At 51.8% G+C, this 26,142-nt stretch overlaps 1 protein-coding gene across 1 annotated transcript; it reads left to right on the forward strand.

The window, feature by feature from the left end:
• Positions 1-15,540: 15,540 nt before the first annotated feature.
• LOC142731522 (repressor of RNA polymerase III transcription MAF1 homolog) lies at positions 15,541-25,672 on the forward strand (the record flags this gene model as incomplete). Its single annotated transcript, XM_075849426.1, has 4 exons — positions 15,541-15,662; positions 18,721-18,840; positions 23,074-23,172; positions 24,888-25,672. Coding segments are annotated over 4 exons (363 nt in total), but the record flags the coding sequence as incomplete, so codon positions are not given.
• Between the last annotated feature and the right edge of the window lie 470 nt (positions 25,673-26,142).

Genomic DNA, 26,142 nt, shown 5'->3' on the forward strand with positions numbered 1-26,142 from the left:
AATAACATATATTACAGAGGCTGCAGGCAGGAGAGGGGGTACAGGCTGCTGGAAGGTGAGGAGGTGACACTGTCCTCTAATAACATATATTACAGAGGCTGCAGGCAGGAGAGGGGGTACAGGCTGCTGGAAGGTGAGGAGGTGAACTGTCCTCTAATAACATATATTACAGAGGCTGCAGGCAGGAGAGGGGTACAGGCTGCTGGAAGGTGAGGGGGTGACACTGTCCTCTAATAACATATATTACAGAGGCTGCAGGCAGGAGAGGGGGTACAGGCTGCTGGAAGGTGAGGAGGTGACACTGTCCTCTAATAACATATATATTACAGAGGCTGCAGGCAGGAGAGGGGGTACAGGCTGCTGGAAGGTGAGGGGGTGACACTGTCCTCTAATAACATATATTACAGAGGCTGCAGGCAGGAGAGGGGGTACAGGCTGCTGGAAGGTGAGGAGGGGACACTGTCCTCTAATAACATATATTACAGAGAGGCTGCAGGCAGGAGAGGGGGTACAGGCTGCTGGAAGGTGAGGAGGTGACACTGTCCTCTAATAACATATATTACAGAGGCTGCAGGCAGGAGAGGGGGTACAGGCTGCTGGAAGGTGAGGAGGTGACACTGTCCTCTAATAACATATATTACAGAGAGGCTGCAGGCAGGAGAGGGGGTACAGGCTGCTGGAAGGTGAGGGGGTGACACTGTCCTCTAATAACATATATTACAGAGAGGCTGCAGGCAGGAGAGGGGTACAGACTGCTGGAAGGTGAGGAGGTGACACTGTCCTCTAATAACATATATTACAGAGGCTGCTGGAAGGTGAGGGGGTACAGGCTGCTGGAAGGTGAGGAGGTGACACTGTCCTCTAATAACATATATTACAGAGGCTGCTGGAAGGTGAGGGGGTACAGGCTGCTGGAAGGTGAGGAGGTGACACTGTCCTCTAATAACATATATTACAGAGGCTGCAGGCAGGAGAGGGGGTACAGGCTGCTGGAAGGTGAGGAGGTGACACTGTCCTCTAATAACATATATTACAGAGAGGCTGCAGGCAGGAGAGGGGGTACAGGCTGCTGGAAGGTGAGGAGGTGACACTGTCCTCTAATAACATATATTACAGAGAGGCTGCAGGCAGGAGAGGGGGTACAGGCTGCTGGAAGGTGAGGAGGTGACACTGTCCTCTAATAACATATATTACAGAGGCTGCAGGCAGGAGAGGGGTACAGGCTGCTGGAAGGTGAGGAGGTGACACTGTCCTCTAATAACATATATTACAGAGAGGCTGCAGGCAGGAGAGGGGGTACAGGCTGCTGGAAGGTGAGGGGGTGACACTGTCCTCTAATAACATATATTACAGAGGCTGCAGGCAGGAGAGGGGTACAGGCTGCTGGAAGGTGAGGAGATGACACTGTCCTCTAATAACATATATTACAGAGGCTGCAGGCAGGAGAGGGGGTACAGGCTGCTGGAAGGTGAGGAGGTGACACTGTCCTCTAATAACATATATTACAGAGGCTGCAGGCAGGAGAGGGGGTACAGACTGCTGGAAGGTGAGGGGGTGACACTGCCCTCTAATAACATATATTACAGAGGCTGCAGGCAGGAGAGGGGTACAGGCTGCTGGAAGGTGAGGAGGTGACACTGTCCTCTAATAACATATATTACAGAGGCTGCAGGCAGGAGAGGGGGTACAGGCTGCTGGAAGGTGAGGAGGTGACACTGTCCTCTAATAACATATATTACAGAGAGGCTGCAGGCAGGAGAGGGGTACAGGCTGCTGGAAGGTGAGGAGGAGACACTGTCCTCTAATAACACATATTACAGAGGCTGCAGGCAGGAGAGGGGGTACAGGCTGCTGGAAGGTGAGGGGGTGACACTGTCCTCTAATAACATATATTACAGAGGCTGCAGGCAGGAGAGGGGGTACAGGCTGCTGGAAGGTGAGGGGGTGACACTGTCCTCTAATAACATATATTACAGAGGCTGCAGGCAGGAGAGGGGGTACAGGCTGCTGGAAGGTGAGGAGGTGACACTGTCCTCTAATAACATATATTACAGAGGCTGCAGGCAGGAGAGGGGTACAGGCTGCTGGAAGGTGAGGGGGTGACACTGTCCTCTAATAACATATATTACAGAGGCTGCAGGCAGGAGAGGGGGTACAGGCTGCTGGAAGGTGAGGAGGTGACACTGTCCTCTAATAACATATATTACAGAGGCTGCAGGCAGGAGAGGGGGTACAGGCTGCTGGAAGGTGAGGAGGGGACACTGTCCTCTAATAACATATATTACAGAGGCTGCAGGCAGGAGAGGGGTACAGGCTGCTGGAAGGTGAGGAGATGACACTGTCCTCTAATAACATATATTACAGAGAGGCTGCAGGCAGGAGAGGGGTACAGGCTGCTGGAAGGTGAGGAGGTGACACTGTCCTCTAATAACATATATTACAGAGGCTGCAGGCAGGAGAGGGGGTACAGGCTGCTGGAAGGTGAGGGGGTGACACTGTCCTCTAATAACATATATTACAGAGGCTGCAGGCAGGAGAGGGGTACAGGCTGCTGGAAGGTGAGGAGGTGACACTGTCCTCTAATAACATATATTACAGAGGCTGCAGGCAGGAGAGGGGGTACAGGCTGCTGGAAGGTGAGGGGTGACACTGTCCTCTAATAACATATATTACAGAGGCTGCAGGCAGGAGGGGGGTACAGGCTGCTGGAAGGTGAGGAGGGGACACTGTCCTCTAATAACATATATTACAGAGGCTGCAGGCAGGAGAGGGGGTACAGGCTGCTGGAAGGTGAGGGGGTGACACTGTCCTCTAATAACATATATTACAGAGGCTGCAGGCAGGAGAGGGGGTACAGGCTGCTGGAAGGTGAGGAGGTGACACTGTCCTCTAATAACATATATTACAGAGGCTGCAGGCAGGAGAGGGGGTACAGGCTGCTGGAAGGTGAGGAGGTGACACTGTCCTCTAATAACATATATTACAGAGGCTGCAGGCAGGAGAGGGGTACAGGCTGCTGGAAGGTGAGGAGGTGACACTGTCCTCTAATAACATATATTACAGGGAGGCTGCAGGCAGGAGAGGGGGTACAGGCTGCTGGAAGGTGAGGAGGTGACACTGTCCTCTAATAACATATATTACAGAGGCTGCAGGCAGGAGAGGGGGTACAGGCTGCTGGAAGGTGAGGGGGTGACACTGTCCTCTAATAACATATATTACAGAGGCTGCAGGCAGGAGAGGGGGTACAGGCTGCTGGAAGGTGAGGAGATGACACTGTCCTCTAATAACATATATTACAGAGGCTGCAGGCAGGAGAGGGGGTACAGGCTGCTGGAAGGTGAGGGGGTGACACTGTCCTCTAATAACATATATTACAGGGGCTGCAGGCAGGAGAGGGGTACAGGCTGCTGGAAGGTGAGGGGGTGACACTGTCCTCTAATAACATATATTACAGAGAGGCTGCAGGCAGGAGAGGGGTACAGGCTGCTGGAAGGTGAGGAGGTGACACTGTCCTCTAATAACATATATTACAGAGGCTGCAGGCAGGAGAGGGGGTACAGGCTGCTGGAAGGTGAGGAGGTGACACTGTCCTCTAATAACATATATTACAGAGGCTGCAGGCAGGAGGGGGGTACAGGCTGCTGGAAGGTGAGGAGGTGACACTGTCCTCTAATAACATATATTACAGAGGCTGCAGGCAGGAGAGGGGTACAGGCTGCTGGAAGGTGAGGAGGTGACACTGTCCTCTAATAACATATATTACAGAGGCTGCAGGCAGGAGAGGGGGTACAGGCTGCTGGAAGGTGAGGAGATGACACTGTCCTCTAATAACATATATTACAGAGAGGCTGCAGGCAGGAGAGGGGGTACAGGCTGCTGGAAGGTGAGGAGGTGACACTGTCCTCTAATAACATATATTACAGAGAGACTGCAGGCAGGAGAGGGGTACAGGCTGCTGGAAGGTGAGGAGGTGACACTGTCCTCTAATAACATATATTACAGAGAGGCTGCAGGCAGGAGAGGGGTACAGGCTGCTGGAAGGTGAGGAGGTGACACTGTCCTCTAATAACATATATTACAGAGGCTGCAGGCAGGAGAGGGGGTACAGGCTGCTGGAAGGTGAGGAGGTGACACTGTCCTCTAATAACATATATTACAGGGGCTGCAGGCAGGAGAGGGGTACAGGCTGCTGGAAGGTGAGGAGATGACACTGTCCTCTAATAACATATATTACAGAGGCTGCAGGCAGGAGAGGGGGTACAGGCTGCTGGAAGGTGAGGAGATGACACTGACCTCTAATAACATATATTACAGGGGCTGCAGGCAGGAGAGGGGGTACAGGCTGCTGGAAGGTGAGGAGGTGACACTGTCCTCTAATAACATATATTACAGAGGCTGCAGGCAGGAGAGGGGGTACAGGCTGCTGGAAGGTGAGGAGGTGACACTGTCCTCTAATAACATATATTACAGAGGCTGCAGGCAGGAGAGGGGGTACAGGCTGCTGGAAGGTGAGGGGGTGACACTGTCCTCTAATAACATATATTACAGAGAGGCTGCAGGCAGGAGAGGGGGTACAGGCTCCTGGAAGGTGAGGAGATGACACTGTCCTCTAATAACATATATTACAGAGGCTGCAGGCAGGAGAGGGGGTACAGGCTGCTGGAAGGTGAGGAGGTGACACTGTCCTCTAATAACATATATTACAGAGGCTGCAGGCAGGAGAGGGGTACAGGCTGCTGGAAGGTGAGGGGGTGACACTGTCCTCTAATAACATATATTACAGAGAGGCTGCAGGCAGGAGAGGGGGTACAGGCTGCTGGAAGGTGAGGAGGGGACACTGTCCTCTAATAACATATATTACAGAGGCTGCAGGCAGGAGAGGGGTACAGGCTGCTGGAAGGTGAGGAGGTGACACTGTCCTCTAATAACATATATTACAGAGAGGCTGCAGGCAGGAGAGGGGGTACAGGCTGCTGGAAGGTGAGGAGGGGACACTGTCCTCTAATAACATATATTACAGAGGCTGCAGGCAGGAGAGGGGGTACAGGCTGCTGGAAGGTGAGGAGGTGACACTGTCCTCTAATAACATATATTACAGAGGCTGCAGGCAGGAGAGGGGGTACAGGCTGCTGGAAGGTGAGGAGATGACACTGTCCTCTAATAACATATATTACAGAGGCTGCAGGCAGGAGAGGGGGTACAGGCTGCTGGAAGGTGAGGGGGTGACACTGTCCTCTAATAACATATATTACAGAGAGGCTGCAGGCAGGAGAGGGGGTACAGGCTGCTGGAAGGTGAGGAGATGACACTGTCCTCTAATAACATATATTACAGAGGCTGCAGGCAGGAGAGGGGTACAGGCTGCTGGAAGGTGAGGAGGGGACACTGTCCTCTAATAACATATATTACAGAGGCTGCAGGCAGGAGAGGGGTACAGGCTGCTGGAAGGTGAGGAGGTGACACTGTCCTCTAATAACATATATTACAGAGGCTGCAGGCAGGAGAGGGGGTACAGGCTGCTGGAAGGTGAGGAGGTGACACTGTCCTCTAATAACATATATTACAGAGGCTGCAGGCAGGAGAGGGAGTACAGGCTGCTGGAAGGTGAGGAGGTGACACTGTCCTCTAATAACATATATTACAGAGGCTGCAGGCAGGAGAGGGGGTACAGGCTGCTGGAAGGTGAGGAGGTGACACTGTCCTCTAATAACATATATTACAGGGGCTGCAGGCAGGAGAGGGGTACAGGCTGCTGGAAGGTGAGGAGATGACACTGTCCTCTAATAACATATATTACAGAGGCTGCAGGCAGGAGAGGGGGTACAGGCTGCTGGAAGGTGAGGAGATGACACTGACCTCTAATAACATATATTACAGGGGCTGCAGGCAGGAGAGGGGGTACAGGCTGCTGGAAGGTGAGGAGGTGACACTGTCCTCTAATAACATATATTACAGAGGCTGCAGGCAGGAGAGGGGGTACAGGCTGCTGGAAGGTGAGGAGGTGACACTGTCCTCTAATAACATATATTACAGAGGCTGCAGGCAGGAGAGGGGGTACAGGCTGCTGGAAGGTGAGGAGATGACACTGTCCTCTAATAACATATATTACAGAGGCTGCAGGCAGGAGAGGGGGTACAGGCTGCTGGAAGGTGAGGGGGTGACACTGTCCTCTAATAACATATATTACAGAGAGGCTGCAGGCAGGAGAGGGGGTACAGGCTGCTGGAAGGTGAGGAGATGACACTGTCCTCTAATAACATATATTACAGAGGCTGCAGGCAGGAGAGGGGTACAGGCTGCTGGAAGGTGAGGAGGTGACACTGTCCTCTAATAACATATATTACAGAGGCTGCAGGCAGGAGAGGGGGTACAGGCTGCTGGAAGGTGAGGGGGTGACACTGTCCTCTAATAACATATATTACAGAGAGGCTGCAGGCAGGAGAGGGGTACAGGCTGCTGGAAGGTGAGGAGGTGACACTGTCCTCTAATAACATATATTACAGAGGCTGCAGGCAGGAGAGGGGTACAGGCTGCTGGAAGGTGAGGAGGTGACACTGTCCTCTAATAACATATATTACAGAGAGGCTGCAGGCAGGAGAGGGGGTACAGGCTGCTGGAAGGTGAGGAGGGGACACTGTCCTCTAATAACATATATTACAGAGGCTGCAGGCAGGAGAGGGGTACAGGCTGCTGGAAGGTGAGGAGGTGACACTGTCCTCTAATAACATATATTACAGAGAGGCTGCAGGCAGGAGAGGGGGTACAGGCTGCTGGAAGGTGAGGAGGGGACACTGTCCTCTAATAACATATATTACAGAGGCTGCAGGCAGGAGAGGGGGTACAGGCTGCTGGAAGGTGAGGAGGTGACACTGTCCTCTAATAACATATATTACAGAGGCTGCAGGCAGGAGAGGGGGTACAGGCTGCTGGAAGGTGAGGGGGTGACACTGTCCTCTAATAACATATATTACAGAGGCTGCAGGCAGGAGAGGAGGTACAGGCTGCTGGAAGGTGAGGAGGTGACACTGTCCTCTAATAACATATATTACAGAGGCTGCAGGCAGGAGAGGGGGTACAGGCTGCTGGAAGGTGAGGGGTGACACTGTCCTCTAATAACATATATTACAGAGGCTGCAGGCAGGAGAGGGGTACAGGCTGCTGGAAGGTGAGGGGGTGACACTGTCCTCTAATAACATATATTACAGAGGCTGCAGGCAGGAGAGGGGGTACAGGCTGCTGGAAGGTGAGGAGGTGACACTGTCCTCTAATAACATATATTACAGAGGCTGCAGGCAGGAGAGGGGTACAGGCTGCTGGAAGGTGAGGAGGTGACACTGTCCTCTAATAACATATATTACAGAGGCTGCAGGCAGGAGAGGGGGTACAGGCTGCTGGAAGGTGAGGGGGTGACACTGTCCTCTAATAACATATATTACAGAGGCTGCAGGCAGGAGAGGGGGTACAGGCTGCTGGAAGGTGAGGAGGTGACACTGTCCTCTAATAACATATATTACAGAGGCTGCAGGCAGGAGAGGGGGTACAGGCTGCTGGAAGGTGAGGAGGTGACACTGTCCTCTAATAACATATATTACAGAGGCTGCAGGCAGGAGAGGGGGTACAGGCTGCTGGAAGGTGAGGAGGTGACACTGTCCTCTAATAACATATATTACAGAGAGGCTGCAGGCAGGAGAGGGGGTACAGGCTGCTGGAAGATGAGGAGGTGACACTGTCCTCTAATAACATATATTACAGAGGCTGCAGGCAGGAGAGGGGTACAGGCTGCTGGAAGGTGAGGAGGTGACACTGTCCTCTAATAACATATATTACAGAGGCTGCAGGCAGGAGAGGGGGTACAGGCTGCTGGAAGGTGAGGAGGTGACACTGTCCTCTAATAACATATATTACAGAGGCTGCAGGCAGGAGAGGGGGTACAGGCTGCTGGAAGGTGAGGAGGTGACACTGTCCTCTAATAACATATATTACAGAGGCTGCAGGCAGGAGAGGGGTACAGGCTGCTGGAAGGTGAGGAGGTGACACTGTCCTCTAATAACATATATTACAGAGGCTGCAGGCAGGAGAGGGGGTACAGGCTGCTGGAAGGTGAGGAGATGACACTGTCCTCTAATAACATATATTACAGAGGCTGCAGGCAGGAGAGGGGGTACAGACTGCTGGAAGGTGAGGAGGTGACACTGTCCTCTAATAACATATATTACAGAGGCTGCAGGCAGGAGAGGGGGTACAGGCTGCTGGAAGGTGAGGAGGTGACACTGTCCTCTAATAACATATATTACAGAGGCTGCAGGCAGGAGAGGGGGTACAGGCTGCTGGAAGGTGAGGAGGTGACACTGTCCTCTAATAACATATATTACAGAGGCTGCAGGCAGGAGAGGGGGTACAGGCTGCTGGAAGGTGAGGGGGTGACACTGTCCTCTAATAACATATATTACAGAGGCTGCAGGCAGGAGAGGGGGTACAGGCTGCTGGAAGGTGAGGAGGGGACACTGTCCTCTAATAACATATATTACAGAGAGGCTGCAGGCAGGAGAGGGGGTACAGGCTGCTGGAAGGTGAGGAGGTGACACTGTCCTCTAATAACATATATTACAGAGGCTGCAGGCAGGAGAGGGGGTACAGGCTGCTGGAAGGTGAGGAGGTGACACTGTCCTCTAATAACATATATTACAGAGAGGCTGCAGGCAGGAGAGGGGGTACAGGCTGCTGGAAGGTGAGGGGGTGACACTGTCCTCTAATAACATATATTACAGAGAGGCTGCAGGCAGGAGAGGGGTACAGACTGCTGGAAGGTGAGGAGGTGACACTGTCCTCTAATAACATATATTACAGAGGCTGCTGGAAGGTGAGGGGGTACAGGCTGCTGGAAGGTGAGGAGGTGACACTGTCCTCTAATAACATATATTACAGAGGCTGCTGGAAGGTGAGGGGGTACAGGCTGCTGGAAGGTGAGGAGGTGACACTGTCCTCTAATAACATATATTACAGAGGCTGCAGGCAGGAGAGGGGGTACAGGCTGCTGGAAGGTGAGGAGGTGACACTGTCCTCTAATAACATATATTACAGAGAGGCTGCAGGCAGGAGAGGGGGTACAGGCTGCTGGAAGGTGAGGAGGTGACACTGTCCTCTAATAACATATATTACAGAGAGGCTGCAGGCAGGAGAGGGGGTACAGGCTGCTGGAAGGTGAGGAGGTGACACTGTCCTCTAATAACATATATTACAGAGGCTGCAGGCAGGAGAGGGGTACAGGCTGCTGGAAGGTGAGGAGGTGACACGGTCCTCTAATAACATATATTACAGAGGCTGCAGGCAGGAGAGGGGGTACAGGCTGATGGAAGGTGAGGAGGTGACACTGTCCTCTAATAACATATATTACAGAGGCTGCAGGCAGGAGAGGGGGTACAGGCTGCTGGAAGGTGAGGAGGTGACACTGTCCTCTAATAACATATATTACAGAGAGGCTGCAGGCAGGAGAGGGGGTACAGGCTGCTGGAAGGTGAGGGGGTGACACTGTCCTCTAATAACATATATTACAGAGGCTGCAGGCAGGAGAGGGGTACAGGCTGCTGGAAGGTGAGGAGATGACACTGTCCTCTAATAACATATATTACAGAGGCTGCAGGCAGGAGAGGGGGTACAGGCTGCTGGAAGGTGAGGAGGTGACACTGTCCTCTAATAACATATATTACAGAGGCTGCAGGCAGGAGAGGGGGTACAGACTGCTGGAAGGTGAGGGGGTGACACTGCCCTCTAATAACATATATTACAGAGGCTGCAGGCAGGAGAGGGGTACAGGCTGCTGGAAGGTGAGGAGGTGACACTGTCCTCTAATAACATATATTACAGAGGCTGCAGGCAGGAGAGGGGGTACAGGCTGCTGGAAGGTGAGGAGGTGACACTGTCCTCTAATAACATATATTACAGAGAGGCTGCAGGCAGGAGAGGGGTACAGGCTGCTGGAAGGTGAGGAGGAGACACTGTCCTCTAATAACACATATTACAGAGGCTGCAGGCAGGAGAGGGGGTACAGGCTGCTGGAAGGTGAGGGGGTGACACTGTCCTCTAATAACATATATTACAGAGGCTGCAGGCAGGAGAGGGGGTACAGGCTGCTGGAAGGTGAGGGGGTGACACTGTCCTCTAATAACATATATTACAGAGGCTGCAGGCAGGAGAGGGGGTACAGGCTGCTGGAAGGTGAGGAGGTGACACTGTCCTCTAATAACATATATTACAGAGGCTGCAGGCAGGAGAGGGGTACAGGCTGCTGGAAGGTGAGGGGGTGACACTGTCCTCTAATAACATATATTACAGAGGCTGCAGGCAGGAGAGGGGGTACAGGCTGCTGGAAGGTGAGGAGGTGACACTGTCCTCTAATAACATATATTACAGAGGCTGCAGGCAGGAGAGGGGGTACAGGCTGCTGGAAGGTGAGGAGGGGACACTGTCCTCTAATAACATATATTACAGAGGCTGCAGGCAGGAGAGGGGTACAGGCTGCTGGAAGGTGAGGAGATGACACTGTCCTCTAATAACATATATTACAGAGAGGCTGCAGGCAGGAGAGGGGTACAGGCTGCTGGAAGGTGAGGGGGTGACACTGTCCTCTAATAACATATATTACAGAGGCTGCAGGCAGGAGAGGGGGTACAGGCTGCTGGAAGGTGAGGAGGTGACACTGTCCTCTAATAACATATATTACAGAGGCTACAGGCTGCTGGAAGGTGAGGAGGTGACACTGTCCTCTAATAACATATATTACAGAGGCTGCAGGCAGGAGAGGGGTACAGGCTGCTGGAAGGTGAGGAGGTGACACTGTCCTCTAATAACATATATTACAGGGAGGCTGCAGGCAGGAGAGGGTACAGGCTGCTGGAAGGTGAGGAGGTGACACTGTCCTCTAATAACATATATTACAGAGGCTGCAGGCAGGAGAGGGGGTACAGGCTGCTGGAAGGTGAGGGGGTGACACTGTCCTCTAATAACATATATTACAGAGGCTGCAGGCAGGAGAGGGGGTACAGGCTGCTGGAAGGTGAGGAGGTGACACTGTCCTCTAATAACATATATTACAGAGGCTGCAGGCAGGAGAGGGGGTACAGGCTGCTGGAAGGTGAGGGGGTGACACTGTCCTCTAATAACATATATTACAGAGGCTGCAGGCAGGAGAGGGGGTACAGGCTGCTGGAAGGTGAGGAGATGACACTGTCCTCTAATAACATATATTACAGAGGCTGCAGGCAGGAGAGGGGGTACAGGCTGCTGGAAGGTGAGGGGGTGACACTGTCCTCTAATAACATATATTACAGGGGCTGCAGGCAGGAGAGGGGTACAGGCTGCTGGAAGGTGAGGGGGTGACACTGTCCTCTAATAACATATATTACAGAGAGGCTGCAGGCAGGAGAGGGGTACAGGCTGCTGGAAGGTGAGGAGGTGACACTGTCCTCTAATAACATATATTACAGAGGCTGCAGGCAGGAGGGGGGTACAGGCTGCTGGAAGGTGAGGAGGTGACACTGTCCTCTAATAACATATATTACAGAGGCTGCAGGCAGGAGAGGGGTACAGGCTGCTGGAAGGTGAGGAGGTGACACTGTCCTCTAATAACATATATTACAGAGGCTGCAGGCAGGAGAGGGGGTACAGGCTGCTGGAAGGTGAGGAGATGACACTGTCCTCTAATAACATATATTACAGAGAGGCTGCAGGCAGGAGAGGGGGTACAGGCTGCTGGAAGGTGAGGAGGTGACACTGTCCTCTAATAACATATATTACAGAGGCTGCAGGCAGGAGAGGGGGTACAGGCTGCTGGAAGGTGAGGAGATGACACTGACCTCTAATAACATATATTACAGAGAGGCTGCAGGCAGGAGAGGGGGTACAGGCTGCTGGAAGGTGAGGAGGAGACACTGTCCTCTAATAACATATATTACAGAGGCTGCAGGCAGGAGAGGGGTACAGGCTGCTGGAAGGTGAGGAGGTGACACTGTCCTCTAATAACATATATTACAGGGGCTGCAGGCAGGAGAGGGGTACAGGCTGCTGGAAGGTGAGGGGGTGACACTGTCCTCTAATAACATATATTACAGAGAGGCTGCAGGCAGGAGAGGGGTACAGGCTGCTGGAAGGTGAGGAGGTGACACTGTCCTCTAATAACATATATTACAGAGGCTGCAGGCAGGAGGGGGGTACAGGCTGCTGGAAGGTGAGGAGGTGACACTGTCCTCTAATAACATATATTACAGAGGCTGCAGGCAGGAGAGGGGTACAGGCTGCTGGAAGGTGAGGAGGTGACACTGTCCTCTAATAACATATATTACAGAGGCTGCAGGCAGGAGAGGGGTACAGGCTGCTGGAAGGTGAGGAGGTGACACTGTCCTCTAATAACATATATTACAGAGGCTGCAGGCAGGAGAGGGGTACAGGCTGCTGGAAGGTGAGGGGGTGACCCTGTCCTCTAATAACATATATTACAGAGGCTGCAGGCAGGAGAGGGGTACAGGCTGCTGGAAGGTGAGGAGGTGACACTGTCCTCTAATAACATATATTACAGAGAGGCTGCAGGCAGGAGAGGGGGTACAGGCTGCTGGAAGGTGAGGAGGTGACACTGTCCTCTAATAACATATATTACAGAGAGGCTGCAGGCAGGAGAGGGGGTACAGGCTGCTGGAAGGTGAGGAGGTGACACTGTCCTCTAATAACATATATTACAGAGAGACTGCAGGCAGGAGAGGGGTACAGGCTGCTGGAAGGTGAGGAGGTGACACTGTCCTCTAATAACATATATTACAGAGAGGCTGCAGGCAGGAGAGGGGTACAGGCTGCTGGAAGGTGAGGAGGTGACACTGTCCTCTAATAACATATATTACAGAGGCTGCAGGCAGGAGAGGGGGTACAGGCTGCTGGAAGGTGAGGAGGTGACACTGTCCTCTAATAACATATATTACAGGGGCTGCAGGCAGGAGAGGGGTACAGGCTGCTGGAAGGTGAGGAGATGACACTGTCCTCTAATAACATATATTACAGAGGCTGCAGGCAGGAGAGGGGGTACAGGCTGCTGGAAGGTGAGGAGATGACACTGACCTCTAATAACATATATTACAGGGGCTGCAGGCAGGAGAGGGGGTACAGGCTGCTGGAAGGTGAGGAGGTGACACTGTCCTCTAATAACATATATTACAGAGGCTGCAGGCAGGAGAGGGGGTACAGGCTGCTGGAAGGTGAGGAGGTGACACTGTCCTCTAATAACATATATTACAGAGGCTGCAGGCAGGAGAGGGGTACAGGCTGCTGGAAGGTGAGGGGGTGACACTGTCCTCTAATAACATATATTACAGAGAGGCTGCAGGCAGGAGAGGGGGTACAGGCTGCTGGAAGGTGAGGAGATGACACTGTCCTCTAATAACATATATTACAGAGGCTGCAGGCAGGAGAGGGGGTACAGGCTGCTGGAAGGTGAGGAGGTGACACTGTCCTCTAATAACATATATTACAGAGGCTGCAGGCAGGAGAGGGGTACAGGCTGCTGGAAGGTGAGGGGGTGACACTGTCCTCTAATAACATATATTACAGAGAGGCTGCAGGCAGGAGAGGGGGTACAGGCTGCTGGAAGGTGAGGAGGGGACACTGTCCTCTAATAACATATATTACAGAGGCTGCAGGCAGGAGAGGGGTACAGGCTGCTGGAAGGTGAGGAGGTGACACTGTCCTCTAATAACATATATTACAGAGAGGCTGCAGGCAGGAGAGGGGGTACAGGCTGCTGGAAGGTGAGGAGGGGACACTGTCCTCTAATAACATATATTACAGAGGCTGCAGGCAGGAGAGGGGGTACAGGCTGCTGGAAGGTGAGGAGGTGACACTGTCCTCTAATAACATATATTACAGAGGCTGCAGGCAGGAGAGGGGGTACAGGCTGCTGGAAGGTGAGGAGATGACACTGTCCTCTAATAACATATATTACAGAGGCTGCAGGCAGGAGAGGGGGTACAGGCTGCTGGAAGGTGAGGGGGTGACACTGTCCTCTAATAACATATATTACAGAGAGGCTGCAGGCAGGAGAGGGGGTACAGGCTGCTGGAAGGTGAGGAGATGACACTGTCCTCTAATAACATATATTACAGAGGCTGCAGGCAGGAGAGGGGTACAGGCTGCTGGAAGGTGAGGAGGGGACACTGTCCTCTAATAACATATATTACAGAGGCTGCAGGCAGGAGAGGGGTACAGGCTGCTGGAAGGTGAGGAGGTGACACTGTCCTCTAATAACATATATTACAGAGAGGCTGCAGGCAGGAGAGGGGGTACAGGCTGCTGGAAGGTGAGGAGGGGACACTGTCCTCTAATAACATATATTACAGAGGCTGCAGGCAGGAGAGGGGTACAGGCTGCTGGAAGGTGAGGGGGTGACACTGTCCTCTAATAACATATATTACAGAGAGGCTGCAGGCAGGAGAGGGGTACAGGCTGCTGGAAGGTGAGGAGGTGACACTGTCCTCTAATAACATATATTACAGAGGCTGCAGGCAGGAGAGGGGTACAGGCTGCTGGAAGGTGAGGAGGTGACACTGTCCTCTAATAACATATATTACAGAGGCTGCAGGCAGGAGAGGGGGTACAGGCTGCTGGAAGGTGAGGAGATGACACTGTCCTCTAATAACATATATTACAGAGGCTGCAGGCAGGAGAGGGGTACAGGCTGCTGGAAGGTGAGGAGGTGACACTGTCCTCTAATAACATATATTACAGAGGCTGCAGGCAGGAGAGGGGGTACAGGCTGCTGGAAGGTGAGGAGGTGACACTGTCCTCTAATAACATATATTACAGAGGCTGCAGGCAGGAGAGGGGGTACAGGCTGCTGGAAGGTGAGGGGGTGACACTGTCCTCTAATAACATATATTACAGAGGCTGCAGGCAGGAGAGGGGGTACAGGCTGCTGGAAGGTGAGGAGGTGACACTGTCCTCTAATAACATATATTACAGAGGCTGCAGGCAGGAGAGGGGTACAGGCTGCTGGAAGGTGAGGAGGTGACACTGTCCTCTAATAACATATATTACAGAGGCTGCAGGCAGGAGAGGGGTACAGGCTGCTGGAAGGTGAGGAGATGACACTGTCCTCTAATAACATATATTACAGAGGCTGCAGGCAGGAGAGGGGTACAGGCTGCTGGAAGGTGAGGAGGTGACACTGTCCTCTAATAACATATATTACAGAGGCTGCAGGCAGGAGAGGGGGTACAGGCTGCTGGAAGGTGAGGAGGTGACACTGTCCTCTAATAACATATATTACAGAGGCTGCAGGCAGGAGAGGGGGTACAGGCTGCTGGAAGGTGAGGAGGTGACACTGTCCTCTAATAACATATATTACAGAGGCTGCAGGCAGGAGAGGGGGTACAGGCTGCTGGGAGGTGACATTGTCCTCTAATAACATTACAAAGTTTTAATATATTCGTATTTACTGATTTATGGAGCTAATTATCGTGTTCGCTACGCATTCATTACTTAACTGGTATGTGTCGCCCTCAGGTGGTGAATGCGGTGAATAGCAGCCTGGTGTCTGCTCTGGGTGAGGATTTCACCTCCTTGAAGCCTGATCTGTGGGACGCTGTGGATGAAGAGATCTGCCTGTCGGAGTGTGACATTTATAGGTATGAAATTTAAATGGTTTGGAATAAGTTCCCTAATGGTCCTCTGGACTTGCTGGTTGGTTGAGTCCTCGTTTCTGCACTCCTTGAAATCAATGACCATCCGTGTAAAGCCCAGATCAGTGGAGGCCTGAAAGCTTGGCTTGGTGATCAGATCTGTTCTTCAGTATAATGTGGAGGGATTGGTGCAGGTTTTATGTCACGGGCGATAGAGAATGCTGGGAACTCTCTGTATTATCTGTGGATTTGGTATAGGGTTATACCGGGGAGTGGAGTCTAAGGGATTTCTAGGTGTTCACCCTTTCATCCATGCAGAAAAAATATGTTCAATGAAGAGAACGGTCCGACGAGTAGTGGAATGAAGTGCGGCATCTTCGAGAACCGTCCACTACGACCCGGATCACTGTACAGCAGGAGGAACACCGGTGCCATCATTTCTCCGCCACAGGAAAGGGCTTTACCTTCCTCTCTCCTTTCTGAGCGAGAACTGCCCCCCCTCCCCCTGACTAGGCACCCACTTCCAGAACAGGATTGTTGGGATCTGGTCTTTGGAGAGCTGAGGAGCTTGTTTCAGGCTGGGGATCGCTTTGTCGGCCTCTGGAGTTTTAGTCTTTACCTATTTTAGTAAGTTCAGAATTGTCGATGATAAAGACAAACCATGATTTTTATGATTTTGGAGTCATTGAGCACTGCAGATAATTTAGTTGGATCCACTTGAAGACCTTGATGAAAGATTGTAGAACAGAAAAAGTAAACTGGATTTAATGCTTGGCGTGAAGATGGTTCCCCCTGAGATGCTGCGAGCGCAGAGATCTGGGGAGAAAACGAGAATATCATCCAAAGCTACCACCTCACAACTGTTCAGGGGACCTCTGAAAATGTCATTGACAAATTCTTGGAAAACCCATAGATGAAAAGGTCAGGACAGACGGGCAGAGCCAAACACTCCGTGTCCGTCTCTGGCATTAGATTCAGTTTTCCACTCATTCCCTTCACGGATTCCAGTGACATTTTATGCACAATATAAATCCCACCTGGTGAATATATTCGCTCCCTGTAGTTGGAGAAAAAGCTTGGTAGTTAATGGCAGAGGATATTTGTTGTGCCCCCGTTGGTCTCTACAGGGCTGTAATATACTCTCCTCTCTATAAAAAGGAAGCCAGCTCTGGCAGAGGACGATCTGCAAATGACCCCCCCCCCCTCTACAGATTGTCTTTGATGTAGTGCGACCGCTTCAGTTTCAAGAATAGACCGTGAATATACCCTACAGCGAGGTGGAGTGACATTGGGTATCCATTCGGTGGCAATGCCGTAAGGCCTGTGGGTAGAAGCAGGGTACATGGAGTAAGGTTTCGGCAAACTGTCTAAATCTTGTTCCACAGGTCGACAACTAGGCGGTCGAATGACAGCGAGACATTGGTGGCAAGTTTTACCCAAACGGGTTATCAGACCAGAAGTCCCATCTATAACTGGAGAAGGTCTCCATAACCAGGCAGGGCCCGGGAGAAGAGGACTAAGGGAATTTTTCAAAACATAGAAAGAAGTTTTGTTGATGATTGAGTCTTCCCACTCACATGCAGATGAGGTTTTTTTGTTAACCAGGTGAATGGTTTTCGGCAATAATTCTCCATCCGTGGAAAGAGACCTCTTCTACTGCTGGAGCTGGACGGATCCCGACCTGCCAGTTCATCCTTGGTGCGGACCGGCAGAGCTTCCCAAGTGGTAGGGACCGTGGCTTAGATCTTCCATTGTAACTGTGCCGGCGCTCTACTCTGACAGCCAACTCCCCCCCCCACAACTTGCAAACGTGGGGTGCAGATGGTTGTCATGGCAGCCTGGGAGCATGATGAACGTCTGCCATCTTTGTGCTCCTATCTGGCAGAGCTTGATAGGAACCGGTACACAACACAATATACTGCAATTAGTATTGTGGTATCTTGCACCAGTGATTCAACGATTAAAATGTATAAAAAGAAATTAAACGTTGACAGAAAAAAAACCTTTTCCCATTTTCCCTTAAAGTAATGTAAAATAACATAACACAACTGGTAACGACGAGTCCGTGAAAGTCTGAGCTGTTTTAATACAAGATTCTTTACCGGGTGAACGGTGATCAAAAAGTCTTATGTACCCCAAACTGGTAGAAATCCTAACTATGGCTCACCCAGCAAAAACCTGCTCTTATACCGCTCAATCAATGGAAAAATAAAGCTATGGCTCTCAGAATCTGGTGACACACAATGATGGCCAACAGAGGATGCTGTGGACCCCCGCGGTGATATCATAGGGCTAAACGGGGGAGTGGAGTCTACGGGTATGCTAGGTGTTCACCCTTTTACCTCCGTACGACGATGTGGACTTGATTGCTACCCCCAGAGTAGTCCCCCAGAGTTGGCAATTCCTGATGTAGACAGGCAGGACTCAATGGCGCAGACAGATACAGGATCCAGTCCAAGGAGGCAGATGGTCACTCCAGGCCAGCCGAGCCGGAGGCCAGCCGAGCCGGAGGTCAGCCCGATAAACAGGCAAAAAGGTCAGGACAGACAGGGATGGTCAAGTTCTAGCAGGGTCAGTGCAGAAAAATTAAATAGTAATCGCAGAAGAACTGTACTAGCACGCTTATAGTAAAGGACCTCGTTTCTCAGGCACTGAACAATGGGGGGGGGGGGGGTTACCTAGGAAAGCCGGGTGAATGTGTCCTTTTAAGATGAGAGGCCGCAGTCAGAACGAACCAGGGAAAGAGGATCTGAAAATAAGAATGTAGCGTACCATCGGATTGTCTAGCCTCGGACCTGTAGCAGTCACTGAAGGTAAAGTCTGGAGCGCCCCCTGTCCGCTGTGAGCGTTCAGTCCAGGCTACTGACACTGATCTCATTGAAGGTTCACTACAGATTTATGTTCAGGCTTTATGGGGAACTGGTGCAGGGAGCTCCCTGGTGACCAAACAATCGTATGTGTGACCATGTCCTACAAAACACGGCCCCAGTCAGGTGAGAGATGATGAGAGGCGTCTCCCTGTTGTGCCTGCTCTGGTCACCGTGTTGTTCTTCTCTCATGACAGCTACAACCCTGATCTGGACTCTGATCCCTTTGGGGAGGACGGGAGCTTGTGGTCCTTCAACTATTTCTTCTACAATAAGAAGCTGAAGAGAATCGTGTTCTTCACCTGCCGCTCGATCAGGTAATGGATGTGGAGCTTTTCACAGCAGGGTGTTTATAGGGAGACTTTGCGGACTCCTACCATAGACAGGGCTTATATCGCTGCAGTCCTGCCACACACGTACAGTAGTGTTAACAAAACATAAAACAACTAGCAGTCCAACATGGTTAACCTGATAAATGAAGATTTTTGGTGAAGTCATATTTCTACATAGCAGATAATTGACTTGTAAGTGCAGAAGAAAAAGCAAAGCCAACAATTCGGACGTGCGAGCTGCTCGTTCTGAGGAACTGAATCATTAATTGTTCACCAATGTAACTCACTGCGATTATTGTGAAGTCCTTCATACTGAGGAATAACAGGGGTTCATTTTGGCCCTTATTTAAAGAGATCCTTTCACCTGCCCATACACGTGCAGCATGTAACGGGCAGGGCTGTGCAAACTCTGTCTCACTATAAAAAAAAAAAACCTATGTTTCTCCGTTGTTTAGATATCGGTGCCGTTATGTTTGGCGCCCAATATTTAACTAACCCCAAGAACTGTCAATGCGGCGTGTAATTGGCAAGCGGTTGTGTAACATCACTGTCCGTAGCGGATTGGACCGTGTCACAGCAAGAGCTGGAGAGAGAGAGAGCGTGCGTGCGCAGCTCCACCACGGAACCGAAGTGGAGAAAAATGTGAATTCTTCCTCTTTTCCATGGCAGTGGGAGTATCCTCAGCAGCGGAGCTGTGCGCGCACGCTCTCACTCCTCAGCTGACAAGGACAGGACTGTGTGATCTCTCGTCTTGTTCAGCTTGTCTGCGGAGACCTGAAGAGTGGGAGCGTGCGCGCTCTCCTCTCTCCAGCTCTTGCTGTGACACTGTCCGTTGCTGATTGGACAGTGTCGCAGCCTTGTTACCCGCCCCCTTGCCAATTACTCGCCGATAACTAAATAAGGACACTTTTTTAAAGTGCCCCAGGATTTGTGCAGCCCTGCCCATTACATGCTGCACATGTATGGGCAGGTGAAAGGTTGTCGGAGGGCGGTATATGTCGCACATGTAGGTTATAGGGCGTTTCCTTCTCAAATACTGGGGAACATGCGACGTTCCAGACATTGTCCTGATGAAAAACCGACTGATTCAAAAGTTGATTGCAGTGGGAAAAACCCTCTGGAGAAGTGCAGCAAATTATTGGCCACTCTGTTAAAATCATCTCAAGTGCCTTGAAGTGGCAACAAAAAAACGGAAGGAAGCGTCAAAACCAGAAAGACGCGGAAGGAAGCGCCATAACCTGAGAGACGCGGGAGGAAGCGCCATAACCTGAGACGTGTGGGAGGAAGCGCCATAACCTGAGACGCGGGAGGAAGCGCCATAACCTGAGACGCAAGAGGAAGCGCCATAACCTGAGACGCAAGAGGAAGCGCCATAACCTGAGAGACGCGGGAGGAAGCGCCATAACCTGAGAGACGCGGGAGGAAGCGCCATAACCTGAGAGACGCGGGAGGAAGCGCCATAACCTGAGAGACGCGGGAGGAAGCGCCATAACCTGAGAGACGCGGGAGGAAGCGCCATAACCTGAGAGACGCGGGAGGAAGCGCCATAACCTGAGAGACGCGGGAGGAAGCGCCATAACCTGAGAGACGCGGGAGGAAGCGCCATAACCTGAGAGACGCGGGAGGAAGCGCCATAACCTGAGAGACGCGGGAGGAAGCGCCATAACCTGAGAGACGCGGGAGGAAGCGCCATAACCTGAGAGACGCGGGAGGAAGCGCCATAACCTGAGAGACGCGGGAGGAAGCGCCATAACCTGAGAGACGCGGGAGGAAGCGCCATAACCTGAGAGACGCGGGAGGAAGCGCCATAACCTGAGACACGCGGGAGGAAGCGCCATAACCTGAGAGACGCGGGAGGAAGCGCCATAACCTGAGAGACGCGGGAGGAAGCGCCATAACCTGAGAGACGCGGGAGGAAGCGCCATAACCTGAGAGACGCGGGAGGAAGCGCCATAACCTGAGAGACGCGGGAGGAAGCGCCAAAACCTGAAAGATGTGGGAAGGGAGCGCCAAAACCTGAAAGATGTGGGAAGGGAGCGCCAAAACCTGAAAGATGTGGGAAGGGAGCGCCAAAACCTGAAAGACTCGGAAGGAAGCGCCAAAACCTGAAAGATGTGGGAAGGAAGCGCCAAAACCTGAAAGATGTGGGAAGGAAGCGCGGAACTACTGATCTAATGGATGGAAGAAAAGTCAAAATGGTAAAGGCTCAGCCAATCCTAACCTCCAGAAAGATGAGAAGACGTGAAGTTTCCGGTGATCTGCTCCAATCACAAGACTATTAAGTGAAGTCGAGTCACCAGCAAGAACTCCCCGCAAAAAAGACCTGTCCTGAAGAGGTTCAAAACTGCCCAGGAACAAACTGACTTCTCAAAGAAAAACGGTGCAACATGTTGTCGACTGATGAACGCAAAATTGTTATTTTCGGGTCTAGTGGCCGCAGACAGTTAATCAGACGACCCCCGAGCACTGGATACAGGCCACAGTACACGGTGAAACAGAAAGCGAGGTGCTGCAAAAATCAAGACACGGGGATGTGTCTCATACCTGGTGCTGGGTCTATTTATCACATACAAGGGATCAGTCTGAATAGATCAAAATACTTAAGGAGATCACGTTGTCCTACGCCGAAGAAAAATGTCCAAAAACACGACAATGACCCAAAACGCAGCAGTGCGAGAACAACGAATGGAGCGGCAGCCCAACCCCCGACCTCAATCCCATAGAGAACTTGTGGGGTGACATCAGAAATCCAGAGGAACCGCGGAGCGTCGTCCAATCATCTTCCTGGACTGGAGACCTGGTCACAGGGGCAGAAGGTGTGGACTCCACGTAACAGATGTCAAGAGTTCTCAAACAGCGGTGATGTCACCAAATATTCCTGCAGGAACGTGACTGCTCAGATATTACTGCAGGAAAGCGACAGCTCAGATATTACTGCGGGAGAGCGGCAGCTCAGATATAACTGCGGGAGAGCGGCAGCTCAGATATAACTGCGGGAGAGCGACAGCTCAGATATTACTGCGGGAGAGCGACAGCTCAGATATTACTGCGGAAAAGCGACAGCTCCGATATTACTGCGGAAGAGCGACAGCTCCGATATTACTGCGGGAGAGCGACAGCTCAGATATCACTGCGGGAGAGCGACAGCTCAGATATAACTGCGGGAAAGCGACAGCTCCGATATTACTGCGGGAGAGCGGCAGCTCAGATATCACTGCGGGAGAGCGGCAGCTCAGATATCACTGCAGGAGAGCGGCAGCTCAGATATCACTGCGGGAGAGCGGCAGCTCAGATATAACTGCGGGAGAGCGACAGCTCAGATATTACTGGGAGAGCGACCGCTCAGATATCACTGCGGGAGAGCGGCAGCTCAGATATCACTGCGGGAGAGCGACAGCTCAGATATCACTGCGGGAGAGCGACAGCTCAGATATAACTGCGGGAGAGCGACAGCTCAGATATCACTGCGGGAGAGCGGCAGCTCAGATATCACTACGGGAGAGCGACAGCTCAGATATTACTGCGGGAGAGCGGCAGCTCAGATATTACTGCGGGAAAGCGGCAGCTCAGATATAACTGCGGGAGAGCGACAGCTCAGATATTACTGCGGGAGAGCGACAGCTCAGATATAACTGCGGGAAAGCGACAGCTCCGATATTACTGCGGGAGAGCGACAGCTCCGATATAACTGCGGGAGAGCGACAGCTCCGATATAACTGCGGGAGAGCGACAGCTCCGATATAACTGCGGGAGAGCGACAGCTCCGATATAACTGCGGGAGAGCGGCAGCTCAGATATAACTGCGGGAGAGCGGCAGCTCAGATATCACTACGGGAGAGCGACAGCTCAGATATAACTGCGGGAAAGCGACAGCTCAGATATTACTGCGGGAGAGCGACAGCTCCGATATTACTGTGGGAGAGCGACAGCTCAGACAGGTTTTTTTTTAAAGTTTATACATGACATTTTTGAGTTTTTAGAGATAAATGACGGCGCTGCTATTTTTTTTTGAACAGCCAAATTATTAATTTTCTTTACTTTCTGTAATAAAACAAACTGGAGAAATGTTCTTCTTGTTGTGAATGTGTCGGATTCAGGTTTGCGCTTTATTTGCTTTTTGGACACGGCTGTGCGTCTCTTCATCGCTTACAAATGTATTTAACTCGGTGGACTTGATGTTGGTTTCCATTTTTGTCTCCCCCGGTCCATGTTTTTCAGTGCATACACCTATAAGAGGGCTGATGTGGGTTCCGAGATAGATATGGACCTTGAAGAGGAAATGGAAGACGATGACTTGAGCCACATTGGAGGTGATCGGTACGACTTTCTATGTTACCCCGTAAATACTCGTTATTGTCTCCTGCTGGCGCCATGCATTTGTTTTTCAGCTAATTTTTACTCTGACATGTAGAAAAAAAATCTCCTGTTGCTAAAATGGAGACAAGCAGGATGTGGTGTGTGTATTTAGCAGCTTGTGTATGTTTTCCTTTTGGGAATGGCCGGTCCCTGATTAAGGCCTAATTCAGATATGATGCTGTTATTTTGGGTCATTAGACCAGTGGTCGGGCCGGGACTATCTGCCATATTACGAGGTTATGAATTCGCTTTGCAGGGTCTTCCCTGTGGATTTCCATAAATTCCACCTAGAGGAATCCCCCCTTTTGTATGCAGCTTCCTGTAAATGTAGAAATAGAGGCCCCGGATGAGTTGTTATAGGCCCAGCAGCCGATTTCTGACGGCCTTCCCATTAGAGGTTGTCATGTGTTTGATTGGATGATGAACTGGCCTGGATATCCGTCCCTGGGCTTCTCTGTCATTGATTACGGACAACATATCGAGTCTCGTATGAAATTCCCCTTTACACCATATTTGTTTTCTTTACTGCATGAGCTGAAAAATAGAAGAAATTTGAGGTGCAGCGTCACTTCATGGGCTGTAGAGTCCTCCCCACCTGTCCCTCGGGGCACTTCTGTAGAGTCCTCCCCACCTGTCCCTCGGGGCACTTCTGTAGAGTCCTCCCCACCTGTCCCTCGGGGCACTTCTGTAGAGTCCTCCCCACCTGTCCCTCGGGGCACTTCTGTAGAGTCCTCCCCACCAGTCCCTCGGGTCACTTCTGTAGAGTCCTCCCCACCAGTCCCTCGGGTCACTTCTGTAGAGTCCTCCCCACCAGTCCCTCGGGTCACTTCTGTAGAGTCCTCCCCACCAGTCCCTCGGGTCACTTCTGTAGAGTCCTCCCCACCAGTCCCTCGGGTCACTTCTGTAGAGTCCTCCCCACCAGTCCCTCGGGTCACTTCTGTAGAGTCCTCCCCACCAGTCCCTCGGGTCACTTCTGTAGAGTCCTCCCCACCAGTCCCTCGGGGCACTTCTGTAGAGTCCTCCCCACCAGTCCCTCGGGGCACTTCTGTAGAGTCCTCCCCACCTGTCCCTCGGGGCACTTCTGTAGAGTCCTCCCCACCTGTCCCTCGGGGCACTTCTGTAGAGTCCTCCCCACCAGTCCCTCGGGTCACTTCTGTAGAGTCCTCCCCACCAGTCCCTCGGGTCACTTCTGTAGAGTCCTCCCCACCAGTCCCTCGGGTCACTTCTGTAGAGTCCTCCCCACCTGTCCCTCGGGGCACTTCTGTAGAGCCCTCCCCACCAGTCCCTCGGGTCACTTCTGTAGAGCCCTCCTCACCTGTCCCTCGGGGCACTTCTGTAGAGTCCTCCCCACCAGTCCCTCGGGTCACTTCTGTAGAGTCCTCCCCACCAGTCCCTCGGGTCACTTCTGTAGAGTCCTCCCCACCTGTCCCTCAGGGCACTTCTGTAGAGCCCTCCCCACCAGTCCCTCGGGGCACTTCTGTAGAGTCCTCCCCACCAGTCCCTCCGGGCACTTCTGTAGAGCCCTCCCCACCAGTCCCTCGGGTCACTTCTGTAGAGTCCTCCCCACCTGTCCCTCGGGGCACTTCTGTAGCGTCCTCCCCACCTGCCCCTCGGGTCACTTCTCAGCATTGGGCCCTTCAGATTCTCTGCACTAAACATGTTTGTCTTCATTTCAGGCCTTCAATGATGTGCAGCTAAAGCGGCTGAAGGTTTTCTGTCCAGCACAACCCTGGAATGTGACTGAGCTTGTGGCTGTTTATCCGCCTCCGAGCTCCGCTCCCTTCTCTGTATCCTCCTTCCCGTGTGCCTTGCTTTGGACTTTCCTGTGTCGTCCTGTGGTCTTTCAGAATGTCTACAGACCCCGGTGAGGTTCACTCCCTGTTGTGCTGTTGACCGGATGGACTCCTCATGAAGAACCCGGGAAACATTTAAGGAACTTGGATCTCGGACGTTGTATTTGGGCTGCGTTGCCATAAAGACGTTCTCAGCTGAGAGGCCGTTGGATCCGCGTGGAGGGACGCTGGCGATTGTACATAGAGGATCTCTACCCTTCTTTTGTAAACCTATCCCTGGACAGTCTCGTGTGTGATAGGAGCGCAGCGCTGGGTGCTATATATTTGTGTGTATAAAGCTTTTTGCCTTTAGACTCTTCAGTTTTTGGGCGGTGAACATATGGGATATTGCTTGTGCACTGATGTACGATGTGTTCTGTATATATTGCGCTCTGTGGGGAGGAGCTCATATCCGCGGCTGGGAATGTAGAGGCTGCGCAGTCCGTTGCTGCTGTTTTGGGGGGTCAGTCTATTTACAGCTTGGCCTCGGGCTGCAGTGACTTTCCTTCTTGTGGGGTCCTCTCTATTCCTCTGCATACTGTGTTGGTTGCAGAATGTTTGTGTTTTTAGAAGTTTTTTTATGCAATTGGTAATTTTCTTCAGATTATTAAAGATTCTTTCAAAATGAGGCCGGTTGTCATGTCTTCAGTCCTGTGGCTGGTGGGGACGGACGAGATGCCCAATCCTATGGTAGGTGGCGGACTGCTTCACGCAGGGCCGGTTTATTTTAGTCTTTGGCTACATACTGTAAGGCCGGTTTCTCACTGGTCGGATACGCTGTGTAAATACTCCGCAGGGTATCCGACCTGGAACCCGCTGCGCCTTCCGTCCGAAAAACTGCACCACATCGTGCGGTCCTTCAAACGGGATTTCCACTGTGGCTTTATCTTTTTCACAACGCTTCTTTCCATTCATACTTAGCCCCTCCCTCTTCTCTGCGCGTGGTCCGGCCTCCCTGGGTGACGTTGCAGGCTGTGATTGGCTGCAGCTCATGTGGGATGCAACATCATCCCAGGAGGCCGGACTGCAGGAAGGGGGAGAGAGTTCTGGGCAAGTGTGATATATTTTTTTTTTTCCTGAGTTGCGATTTTTGCGGCAG

This window comes from Rhinoderma darwinii, unplaced genomic scaffold (genome assembly GCF_050947455.1).
Source record: "Rhinoderma darwinii isolate aRhiDar2 unplaced genomic scaffold, aRhiDar2.hap1 Scaffold_814, whole genome shotgun sequence".
Taxonomy (NCBI): Eukaryota; Metazoa; Chordata; class Amphibia; order Anura; family Rhinodermatidae; genus Rhinoderma; species Rhinoderma darwinii.